The following is a 12,265-nucleotide window of genomic DNA, read 5'->3' on the forward strand; positions in this document are numbered from 1 at the left end:
TAACTGGATCCTTGGGGTTTTTCAGGTATAATCAAGCAAGGAACATTTCTCGAGACCTAGAGAAACAGGCCAGCAAGGTGCTTGCAGAGGCAGAGGAAGCTGGAAACAAAGCCCTGCAGATCTATGCTAATCTCACCAGTCTCCCTGCTGTGGATTCCACGGGGCTAGAGGTACGTGCGGGAAGCGTCATGTACAGCATTTTCTGAAGGTCAGTGCATTATAGCAGCATGCGAGGTTGCTGGCGTACCTTGTGTGTGGTCTGCTAATGTTTCTCTGCATAAGAACAGTCTGTGGAATTTTTGACCATCTAGGCATAACCCAGACTTGTGCATTTCGGCTTTTATGCAGGAGACTTGCATGCAGGAAACATGTGTAAGCCCCCACCCCCGCCCCCGTCTGTGAAGGACAAAAAAAATGAGTGAAAGGTTGTTTGCCAAACATCTTGGCTTGAACAGAGAAATGCAAAAACTTTGTTCCCCCTGAAGCCTGCAGAACTGCTCCCTCTCCTGTGCTCACTGTAATGCAGTAGATTTTCTTGAACACAAAACTGTTTGCAGCCTCTGTCCTTCATTGCGCTGACCCTCATGGTATTCGCAGCTTTGACGGCAATATTACAGCTGTAGTTGTAAGAGGTGGGAACCCATCATAGATTCTGCCTGTCTGACTGTTAAACTATACCATGATTTTGCCACCTCTTCAGAAATTCTTTAATGCTCAGGAATCTGCGTTTGTTTCTGATTTCCACCCGCAGAACGAAGCAAATAAGATCAAGAAGGAAGCGGAGGAGTTAGATCAGCTAATGGCCAGGAAGCTGAAAGATTATGAGGACTTGAGAGAAGACATGAAAGGGAAGGAGCTAGAAGTAAAGAACCTCTTGGAGAAAGGGAAGACGGAGCAGCAGGTCAGTTCTGTTTTGTGCAGGCCTGTGGGGAAAAAAAACTAAAGGAAAACAAGTAGCTGGCCAGATACGAAAGATTTGGGCTTACTCAGTCTTACCTTCGTGCTTCTTGTTGCTTACGAGAATACTGAAGAATGGTCCAAGAAGAGAGATGCAAAAAGCTGGTGAAAGCAATGGCATTGAGGCTATATGGGAGAACAGGGGATGTTTGCCAGGTGTGATGTCTTTGTAATCGGAACAGTGTTCCCAAAGTACCCAGATTAGCCTGGTTTCAGAGGAAATGTTGCCAGTTGGGGATAAACGCTGTTCTGTATGGCGTTGCTGTTTCAGGCTGAGCAACGCTCTGTGATACGCCAAGATGGTCGCCCTTCAAAAGGTGAGAGTATGTTGATATATGTCATGTCTCCTCAGACTGCAGACCAGCTCTTGGCTCGAGCAGATGCAGCGAAAGCCCTGGCTGAAGAAGCTGCTCGGAAGGGCAATGGCACGCTACAGGAGGCCAATACCATTCTCAGCAACCTGAAAGGTAAAGAGCAAGCCCTTGCAGTGAATCCTTCGACTCCTGTGCGACAAGTCACTTGGCAGCGGGGTATCTTGGTTAGACAGATGATGCTATTGCAGTACCTGAGTGTTAGGTGGGTGCTTCTGGCTTTTTTTTTTCCTTTAAAGGGAAAAATAAATGTTTTCAGTGACTGGAAATCTTTTATTTGAGTTCCTTCTTTAGCATCTGACAATGTGTAATAGGGAGAGCTGCAAGCTTGTAGCCCTCCACACCCCCGTTTGCTCTTTGTTCCTCTGACATTGAGGTGGCAAAGCCTGGGTAGTTTGGTCAAAGGAGCCTGCCAAGGCTCTTCTGGAGCGAGTGGTGAGAATCTGTTTTGCCCTTTCTTAGATTTTGATAAGCGGGTGAATGATAACAAGACAGCAGCGGAGGAGGCGCTGAAAAAGATTCCTGCCATTACCCAGACCATTGCTGAAGCCAACAATAAGACGCGCCAGGCGGAGCTGGCGCTTGGCAATGCTGCTGCTGATGCCCGCGAAGCCAAGACTAAAGCAGGTGATGCGGAGAAGATCGCTCGTTCTGTTCAGAAGGTGAGTCCTTTGTGTTTCTGAAGCCAACCCCCGAGATACTGGTGTGTAACTGTGTGACCTCCTCTGTTCCGGTGTTTCCTGGTGACCCCCATGTGATTTCTGCTGTATTCCCCACTAGAGAATGCAGAATGTGGCATGATAGGAAATTGGTGCATTTTAATAGAAAGGATTGAAGGAAGTTCTGCACCATCACCACCTTTTTCCATCGTGTTCCCCGTGTTGGCTGTAGAGTGCTGCTTCTACCAGAGCCGAAGCTGACAAGACTTTCGCTGATGTGACGGAGCTGGCCAGAGAAGTGGATGACATGATGAAGCAACTACAGGATGCTGAAAAAGAGCTGAAGCGGAAGCAGGATGATGCTGAGCAGGACATGATGATGGCAGGCATGGTAAGTAATGCTGGCAGGTGGCAGCAGCGGCCAGAAGCTGCCTTCTCCTTGTTGTCCTGGTGACAAGCTTTTCTCCTGCTCTCCTCTTGCAAAGACAGCGTTGGGTCCAGCTGGTGTTCAGTCTCTTCCAAGATTTAAGCGGCATTGAAAACATGAGATGAGCAAAGGAGCTCCTCTGGTGGCATCAGCACAAGTTCCCTTCTGGAATTTGAAAGCCAGTTTTCTTAATGCAACCCTTCCCTTGTATTTTAACTGAAACCTGACTGTGGACCTGTTGACTGTTCGGAATTTTCTGCAAAATCCTGCTCTGTTATCAGGGATCCCCATCCTGAAATAGTCAGAAATCTTGTTATTTGAAGGTTGTCAGTCTTCGCCAGCGCAGTGATAAAGATCTCAGCGCAGGGGTGTTATCCTGGAGAGAGGAGCCAGGGCTCTGTGTGGCGAACTGCTTGGGCAGACATGTGAAAAGGAGAGGCAACGGTTTTGTAATCCCTACAGCCATTTTTTTGTGCTCTCTTTTTTTTTTTTTTTTAATACCCTGCAGGCCTCACAGGCTGCCCAGGAGGCAGAAGACAATGCAAGAAAAGCAAAGAACTCTGTGAACAGCTTGCTTGCTGTCATTAATGACCTGCTGGATCAATTAGGTAAGGCTGTCCTTAGTGTGCCTTATGTCTTTGAGGGTTTTCCTGACGTGGCAGTGCTGGCGACTGGAATGGTGTGCTGGCTTCCCTGCCAGTGCTGTGCCAGGAAGTGTCTGTTCGCTTTTAGAAATGGGATTTTAGTATTTTCAGCAAGGGTTTGGGGATTTTTTTTTTTTTTTTTTTTTTTCCCCCGTGGGGTAACTTCAGTGCTCATTCTGCAGCATTCGGTCCCGCTTTTCTGTGTGCTGAGGACTGTTGCTGAGGCAGGGAAGGTGTGACCCGTCCGATTGATCCCGTTCTGAACGCTGTTTCTAACGTAGAGATGGCCCGGTGGAGGTCTCGGTATGGACTCAGCTCAAAACTGGTGCGTCAACGCTGTTTTAATGAACTTCACTGTTTGCTTCTGGCTTTTCAGGGCAGCTGGAGACAGTGGACTTGAACAAACTGAATGAGATTGAGGGTACCCTGAACAGTGCCAAAGACCAGATGAAAGACAGCGACCTGGACCAGAAAGTGTCTTTCCTTGAGAGAGAAGCCAGGAAGCAAGACGACGCGATACAGGCCTACAACAGGGACATTGAAGAGATCCTGAAGGACATTAGCAACCTGGAGGACATCAAGAAGACCTTGCCCTCTGGCTGTTTTAACACCCCGTCCATTGAGAAACCCTGAGGGTGCGCTGGCGGTGGGGGTTATTCCCCCGGTGAGCGCTGGAGCGGTGGTTTGGCTGTGGAGTGCCTTAACACACATTACCTTCTTCAAATCCCCAACTCTTTGCTGCTCGCAGCCACTGTTTTCTTTTCAAATCAGGATAAGTTGAAAGTGTTGGGTTTTTTTTTTGTTTTTTTTTTTTTTTTTTCAAGAGAAGCAAATTAAATATCCGTCTTTGGGCATCAAAGGGGTTTTTTTTATATAAATTGTCTTCCTGAGCACTCTGCCTTTGCCCCTTTCTCAGACACAGTTTCCCTTTGACTAGCACAAGGACGAGAGTTGCTCTGGACTCCTTATACCGTGGTTCAGAAAACCATGTGAGCTGTATACAGCAAGGCGAAACTAACCCCACTTCCTCTCCTCTATTCTCCCCTCGACTGTAAAATCCTTGGTCCCGGAGCTCTCTGTCCCTGTGAAGGAAGGGGATGGCTACCAAAGTGTTACTGTAATGGCCAGTATAGCTGCACTCACTCAGATCCCTCTTCCCGACTTCTAACCCTGTGAATTCATTTTTTTTTTTTTTTTTATCATTAACTAGTGGCCAATCGGCAGCATTGGTAGCCTCTGACAAAATAGCCGAAGCCTCTTGGTGAAATGCTTTCTGCGATGAAGCATTGCTCTTGAGAAAAACGCAGCCTCCGAGAGGAACTCTTTGGGAAGATGGGTGGAGCGGTAGGTCTTCTGCTGGTGGAGTGGCAGGTCTTGCCAGCCCCGTTCCTGCTCTACGGAGCAGCTTTGGGTCCGGTCTGTCAGCAGCTGCCTGCTGGGTAGTCCAGGCTGGAGAGTGTGGAAGCCGTGAGCTGCGTTCCCCTCTGTAGGTGTTGCTATCGAAGTGCTAGAGGATCTTTTTTGTTTTAGGCTACGAATGTCTGATTGACAGTTTGTTCAAGCAGGAAGAGTCTTGCTGAAGAGGAGAGCTGCCCTCCAGCCAGCTCTGGCAGCTGCACTGGCCTTCACGCTGAATGTCTTTGGGTGGGGATGGAAGGGGATGTGCAGGTGGAAGTGGCCAGGTCTTTCTCCCCATCTTCTTCCTGGAGGAGGACAGGGGCGGTTTTGTATCTCCTGGTGTTGCTCGTGCCTTTTGCCAGAAAGAGCTGGAGTTTACTGGTGCCCTCCTTTCTTCTTGCCTACCGATCTCCCGGTCACCGCAAAGCCACCACAAGCACAGGGACTCCAGGCCAGGCTCTGGTGACAATTCTGCCTTCCGCACCGCTGCCGCCGCCTCCCCGGGTGGTGCCTCCCAGCTGCTTACTGGTGCTGGGTGGGAGCAGCGGGGAGCCCCTCGCTCCTCCGCCAGCCCCCCTCCGAGACCTCTGAGACCATCCTCTGCGCCTTCCTCCTTGCCTCCGGCCTGGCATCCCCCCCTTTCCTTGAGATCCAGTATATATCTATCCTTAAACACTATGCAACTTCGTACGTTTGCGTAGCGGGGAAGAAATTATTATCTGACACACACTGGTGCTATTAATTATTTCAAATTTATATTTTTGGTGTGAATGTGATTTTTTTTTTTCCGTTTTTTTTGATCATGATTGTAGTGTGAGGAAGTCTCTCGTGTGTGCGTATGTGTGTGTAAATATACTCAGCCATATTTCCAGAGTGGCACAGCCTGGCCTCCTCTATGCGCATTTCCCCCGTAGCCATCGAGGCGCGTGCACCGTGGAGCGCTTCCCTCTGTATTGTTCCCTTAGAGCTCGGTCTTTCTCCAAGCTGGGCTCCCGCTTTCTTCCCTCTCCGGTATCCTCAGCACCTTTACGGGCATCAGCAGTAACCACTCTGCCTGTCAGGCGATGTTTTCTCACCCTCCCTCCGAAGCCCGCCCTGGTGCACGGTGCTGACAGCGCCCGGTTCTGTGTCCCGCATCCCCGGGGATGCTGTGCCGCGAGGAGAGCGGGGGGCTGTGGGTTTGCAGCTCGGTTGTGAGGAGCCGTGGTGCTATCGGGAGAGCTGTGTGGTCGGAGAGCTGGATTTGGGGACGTCTTGATACCACTGTGCGAGGCGGGAGGCTTGGTGCACCCCCTGGCGTGGCGCGGCTGGCAGGGGGTGTCCCCAGCGAACCCCGCGTCGCTCATGTACCCCTGCTCTGAGAGATCCCTGCACTCTGCCAGCTTGGGGCTTGCCCTTGCCCGCAGACACGCCTGCTTGCTGGAGGAGAGCTTACCCCTGCTCACCCACGCGCGTGGGGCATCGGGTCGGTGTCCTGGCCAGGTGGCTGGCCGTAACCGCGTCCCCTCTCTGCCACGGCTGCGAGAAGAGCAGATGCGAAGACGCACGCGTGCCCTGGCTGACCTCAGGCCTAAGGTTTCCTGCTTTCTTCTCTCTTTAAATTTCTGTTTCCTTAAGCTGTTTTTAACAGAATTTTATTTTTAAATAATTAAAAAAAAATCTTTATAAGCGATCTCTTAATCACTACTGCATTACAGCCATTATTCATTGTATAAGTCCAGTTATTTCCGTACGTGATGTGATGATGCAGCAGCTGCTGGTGGGGTGCCGGGCGTCACGGGCAGCGCGTGGCGGTCCCGTCATCACCTTACTCCTGACCGTGGCCCTGCAGGATGTGCCTTCACTCCAGCTTTTTGCCTTAATCTGTGGTCTTTGCTGTCTGGGGCGGTGAACAAAATGCAACACTTGCAGTTTTTATGTATAAAACAGTATTTCTTATTTATAATAAAGTCTGAATATTTGTAACCCCTTATACCTTGGCATTCTTTTGAGTATTGCTTTTATGTTTTTTCTTCTGGAGGGGGCCTTGATGGGGGTGTGTCTCAATTGTAAGATTTGCCTCTTGTTTAATTAGATGAAGCTGGATTAGGGTGGGAGAAGGGGAAAATTTGGAAATTCATGTGGTGGGCTGCAGGTAACCGTAGTGATCATGGCTCCTCCCCGCGTCCGCTGCTCCACTGCCATGGCTACAAGGAATTTTGTGTTGCTGGTTCTCCAGGCCTTAAAAAATAAGGTTACATTGTTGGTGCTGATGCTGTTGGAGCAACACTGTCCTCCTGGAAACCCCGGGGGCTGTGTCTTACAGCGTAAGGGGAAAATCCTGCCTGCTGTCAGCTGAACCCGTGGAGAAGGACGTGACTCCTGGGAATTAAAACCCCAGAATAAAGAAGGTGAAATTTCTCTGATGCCTGGACAGATGACTGTGGCCACAGACCGGGCGGTTCGGTACCCAGGAGAGGAAAATGCAAGTTAATGAGACGTGCGTCAGAGCTAATCCCTTCTCAGCTGGCAAGGTCTTTAGTATTTTATTGCAGTTTGTCTGGCTTCAGCTTCTTGTTCTTCAGCTATAATTGACACTAATGTGTTTTCTAAAATCCCCCTTTTTCTGGCTGGCATTGCTGTCGAGCAAATCCTGGCACAGTCTGTCTGATGTTCAGCTGGGCACAGGCAGGGAGCGGGAGGTCGGGCGGTGCCTGTCTCGCACGAGTGGTGGCTTCACGTGGAGCCTCTCCCCATTTCCGAGCTAAAACCTTTCGCTTCGGAAGCGCGTTGGAGCCCTTCATTTTACCTTCAGGTCACACAGCATCAGTGCGTGTCCTGCGGAGCCGAGGCCCGGTCCCAGACATGGGGTCTGGTCTGACATGGGAGCGTCTGGGGGGCAACGTGTGCTGCGGGGAGGAGCAGACCTCCAGGTCCCCAAAGCCTTTCATCGATGTTCTGAAGCCCTGGTAGAAACACCCTCCTCAGATGTTCTCTGCTTGGTGCGGGGTGAACTTGGCCTCAAGGTGGAGGAGGGATCTGGCTGAGGAGGGACCAAGCCATGCTCTGGTGGCTTTTTTTCTGTCCTTTGATTACCTGTGTTTTTTCCTCACCGTCCAAGCTCTGTCATCTCTTGCATGCTCTCTGGAGAAGCGAGGAGCTGGCAGGGGGCAATGGGACTTCTTCCCTCTGAGGGTGACAGAGCCCTGGCGCAGGCTGCCCAGGGAGGTTGTGGAGTCTCCTTCTCTGGAGATATTCAGGAGCTGCCTGGACAAGGTCCTGTGCAGCCTGCTGTGGGTGACCCTGCTTCAGCAGGGGGTTGGATTGGGTGACCCACAGAGGTCTCTGCCAACCCCTGCCATGCTTGGATTCTGTGATTCTGCGGAGGGACTCAGGCAGAGCGGCACCGGTCATCGGCCGGGGTCTTTGCAGCAAGTTGCAACCCCTTGGGGTGCTTCTCCCAGCAGAGTTGGGGAGAGCTGCTTGAGGAGGGGGCTTGGGGCTTTGTATCCTGCTTGGGGGGGCTGAAGGTCAGAGGACCTGTCCTTCTGGGGCTGCTCAGCCAGGTTCTTTCTCGCTGCTGGGGAGGACGAGGTACCTCCAGGAGTTGGTGAGTGCTGGGAGCAGCTGCCTGGAGGAGGCAGCTCTGGCTGGATCCGAGGAAGGGGGAAAGGCCATCTGGCTGTCATGCCTAGCTGGCGATGTCCTCTGCTCCCATCTACAGCAGTGGCATCTTGGACCACATTTTGGTTTGTTAATCTTCCTCGTTAGCTGCTGGCCCGACACCTTCCGTGTGCTCCCATCCGAGAAGCATCAGGAACGCTGTGCAGAAGAGGATCCCACCGAGGTCCCCAGTGAAGCCCGGCAGCCACCACTGCTGGGGCACAGAGGCTGAGAAGGGAACGTGATGGGATGGCACTGCTCGCTTCCCTCCTTTCTGTCTGTCTGTCTGTCTCACCCCCTCACTGCTGTGGGCAGGGCACAGGCGAGGCCAGACATGACGGCACTTCCTTGCTGTGCCGTCGCCCTGCCCTGCTTGCTCACCGTCGCCACCGTGACCCGGCCATGGCTGTGCTGCCGTGACCACGGTGTCCTGCTGCCTGCCCCTGCCCGTCCCGGCGGACACCCTGCCCGGGCGGGCTGCTCCGTGTCGGGTGGCTGTGGCTGGCAGGAGGGGTTTGGGCTGTCCCGAGCTGCCCTACAACCACCAAAACCAGCCGGGAAACCAAAGCGTGCTGGAAGGCCACGTCTCCCGAAGGAAGCCCACGTATTCCTGAGCAAGGAGGAGATAATACATATTTTTAACAATTTTTTTAAGGATCAACCCATAATATCACCCACACCTGGGTTATAAAACAGATTCCCTGTCTGGGAATAGCGCTGTGTCAGGGAACCACCTCCGCGTTGGCCCGGGGCAGGCGGCTCACCGTGCTGGCCTGGAGAAGCCCAGGGCACCCATCTGGCAGAGCAGAGACCGAAGTCCCGGCTCCATTGCTATGCTGCCTGCTTGGTAGTACCAGCACAGCAGGATCCTGGATTTTCCATGCCGAGGACATCCCGGGTGGCAGGATAAAGGTCTGCTAAGGAACTCCTCAGGCCGGCGGCGAGCATGCGCGTGGTGGCAGTGGGTGAGCAGACAGAAAGCAGCTCGAGACAAGCCGCTTCTCGACAAACCCCGAAGGAGAAGCGAGGCCACCCACAGAGGCAGCTGGGACCGGAGCTGCAGGAGGACGTCGCAGCTCAGAAGGTCCCTTGCGGAGGGAGGCTGGGGGCTGCCAGGGATGAGCTGGGCTGCACGGACACGTACAACGTGCTGGTGTCGTTTGTCTGTCATGAGCCACCAAAATGGGTTCTCTCCCTTGGTTACATCAAGAAAACCATTGCTTCGGGGCTTTCACACCTCCGCCACGTGCCACTGGCATAAAATTCAGATTATTATGTGGATCCAGACTATCTTTGGAGTGGTTAGTTCTGCCATGGCCATGTCCTCCAGGACTGATGAACTTGCCAGCCGCTGCAGTGGTCTCCCTGCTGTCGCAGCTTTCGTAGCCCCGCTATGAGGAAGGACATCTTCAGAAGGACACTTCTTACATTGCAGGTTAAAAGACCCGGGTTCTCCAGTGAAGAAATGCTGGTTTGTTGCGATGTCTGATGAGTGCCGCTGTTCTTCACGCCTACCATCGCTTACAATTCCGCTCACGCTGAAGGGTAACGTTTCTGGTAACCGTGTTTCTGTGAGACCTTATCTAAGTGGTGCTGCTGTAGCAATGGGTTGTGATGGGCAACATTTGCTCTGGGGAGGGTGGTGTGCATCAGTTTTCTCCAGATCTGGTGCATTTAGAAAATCAGGGCCCCAGAAAATACATTTTTGGGTAGCGCCGTGCATGCATTCATGTGGTTTTCAGAGGTGATCTTGAAGCATCATGGAGGATGACGAGGTGAGAGTAACCTAAGTAAATATGCAGAAATGACTGGAGAGAGCCGAGTCAGCGCCTTGCTTGTAGGCATGAAGTAAGAGGCGGGGCAACAGCGGTGAGACAGAAGGGGTAAGGCGGAGGGGCCAGATAAGGGAGAAGCTTCCTGATGGCCAGGGCTGGTCCTCCAAGCGAGAAACCAGCCATGGACTCGGACTGGGCAGGGTCCAGGAACCGCTGTACTGACAATGCTGCTGGAGGAAAGGAGTTTCCTGAGCAGAGGGGTGTCTGCGGGTGGGAAGGACACAGCAGAGGTGCTGGGGGCACGTGGTGTACTTTGGAGCAGAAGGGATTGAGCGTGTTTTGTTAGAGGGATAAGTAGGCCCTAAGAACTGCCAAAGAGCTGGAAACACCATAAGTGGTTTTGTTTCGCTTCTTAAAAAAATAAGGATAATAAAGAAAAGTCAGACACGACAACCTTGGATGCCAAAACCCAAGATGCCACCAGCGCGTTCGTGAAGCTGGGTTCAATGCTGTGAGCTGTGTTAAGTCCCAGCGTGTGAGGCTAAAAGGAACCAGGCTGTGTATAGCGGAGAGCTGACTCAGTTGGCGGAGGCAGATGAGCTTGGCAAGGGGAGGTGCAAAGGTGTGGCGAATTTGGGCTGGTTGCGCCCGTGAGATCACCAGGAGCTGTGGAGGGAAGCCCTCTGAGTCAGCTCCAGGTGCACCAGTGTCTGGAGGCTGCTGGGCTGTCTGAGAGGCTCAGATGAGGATCTAAATGTTAATCACTCTGGGCTCGTTAGCTCTGAAATGAGCAGCACATCAGCACTGTTGGGTTGTTTCAATCTCCAATGCAGTGAATGACCTGAAAGGTAACTTGTGTCAGGCTGGGGGCAAATTTGTTAGGTGTCTTCATTCCATCTAAAGGTGCTCATGGACCACCCGCGGTCACTTGTGACAGCTGTTGTCCCATGACAGTAAGTAGGGGAGATGCTGTGACACAGCACAAGAGCCCATCCTTCCCTGGGTTCTTCAGGTGGGTTGATACTGCTGGTTGGCTGGATGTGCCAGCATCTCACTTAGCCTGACATTTGCAGGACCAGGAGGACCCCTGTCTCCAGATTCTCTCTTCCCCTGTAGAAGTGGTCACGTCCTCCTCCAAGGCATAGGTGAAGAGCAAGATGGAATTGGCCTTCATGTCTTCGTGTGTCCCATTGACTACCTGTGACACCAATGGAGCCTGGTATCCTCATCCCAGCTCCATCAGCGACCTCAGGCAAGCCTTTTCCCCTCTCTGTCTCCACTGCCTCGCTCTGCTGAGGCCTCCCGGGAGTCCTGCATCCAGCGCTGGAGCCCTCAGCACGGGACAGACCTGGAGCTGTGGGAGCGGGGCCAGAGGAGGCCCCAGCAATGATCCGAGGGCTGGAACCCCTCTGTGGGGAGGGAAGGCTGGGAGAGCTGGGGCTGCTCAGCCTGGGGAAGAGAAGGCTGCGGGGAGACCTCAGAGCAGCTGCCAGGGGCTGTGAGAGAGCTGGAGAGGGGCTTCTGACAGGGGCATGGAGTGACAGGACAAGGGGTGATGGCTTTAGGCTCAAAGAGGGGAGATTTAGACTGGATAGAAGGAAGAAAATCTTTACTCTGAGGGTGGTGATGCTGGCCCAGGTTGCCCAGAGAGGTGGTCGATGCCGCTCCCTGGAAACATTCCAGGCCAGGCTGGACGGGGCTCTGAGCAACCTGATCCAGGTGAAGATGTCCCTGCCCATGGCAGGGGGTGGAACCAGACGGCCTTGAAATGTCCCTTCCCACCCAAACCATTCGGTGATGATGTAAAAGCGGTTGCACTAGCTCAGGCCAAGGACCCATCTAACCTCATTTTCTATCTCGGGAACAAAACCAGACAAATGCATGTGATGATTCCTGGCCTCCACCCCACTTCTAGGTCTGTGGATTTCCTGAACCTGATGCTTGTCTAGTAAATCCCGATAGATCTACTTTCTGAGCACACATCCAAGCTGCCCTCCGGGTCTTCTCCATCCCCAGCAGCCCTTGGCTGTGAGTCCCGCCGGCCACCTCTCTGGGCTGCTTCTGAGCCCTGCTCTTGTGGGTCGGTTGGCTGGACCTGGCTGGTGAGCAGGCCGACCCCGTCCACCTCCCCGGGCTTCCCGTGAGCTCATCGCATTTCATTTTGCTCCCGGCCAGCCGCCCGCGTGCCCGGGCAGCCCTGCTCTCCCCAGCCAGCTCCAGTGCCGGCGGCCGGTGGGACGGAGCTGGGCGAATGGGACAGGCAGGACGGGCATCCGCAGGGGCCGCAGCTACATTTTATTTTCACCCCACAAGCGAACACCCCTCGGAGGGTGCAGGCGGGAGGTCCTTGGGGCGCTGGGCCCCGCCGATGCCTCTCTCCACAGCGCGGGGC

At 53.2% G+C, this 12,265-nt stretch overlaps 1 protein-coding gene across 1 annotated transcript in view; it reads left to right on the forward strand.

Annotated features, from left to right (window-relative positions):
* The window catches only part of LOC104334020 (laminin subunit gamma-1), a 67,476-nt gene extending 61,048 nt beyond the window's left edge, over positions 1-6,428 (forward strand). The window contains exons 22-28 of the mRNA XM_075422666.1: positions 26-170; positions 752-901; positions 1,310-1,424; positions 1,791-1,990; positions 2,220-2,378; positions 2,923-3,022; positions 3,435-6,428. Coding sequence (XP_075278781.1) covers positions 26-170; positions 752-901; positions 1,310-1,424; positions 1,791-1,990; positions 2,220-2,378; positions 2,923-3,022; positions 3,435-3,691 — 1,126 coding nt within the window. The 3' untranslated portion in view covers positions 3,692-6,428. The remainder of the gene's footprint in view (positions 1-25; positions 171-751; positions 902-1,309; positions 1,425-1,790; positions 1,991-2,219; positions 2,379-2,922; positions 3,023-3,434) is intronic.
* The last annotated feature ends 5,837 nt before the right edge of the window (positions 6,429-12,265 follow it).

Source organism: Opisthocomus hoazin, chromosome 6, assembly GCF_030867145.1.
Source record: "Opisthocomus hoazin isolate bOpiHoa1 chromosome 6, bOpiHoa1.hap1, whole genome shotgun sequence".
NCBI classification, from domain to species: Eukaryota; Metazoa; Chordata; class Aves; order Opisthocomiformes; family Opisthocomidae; genus Opisthocomus; species Opisthocomus hoazin.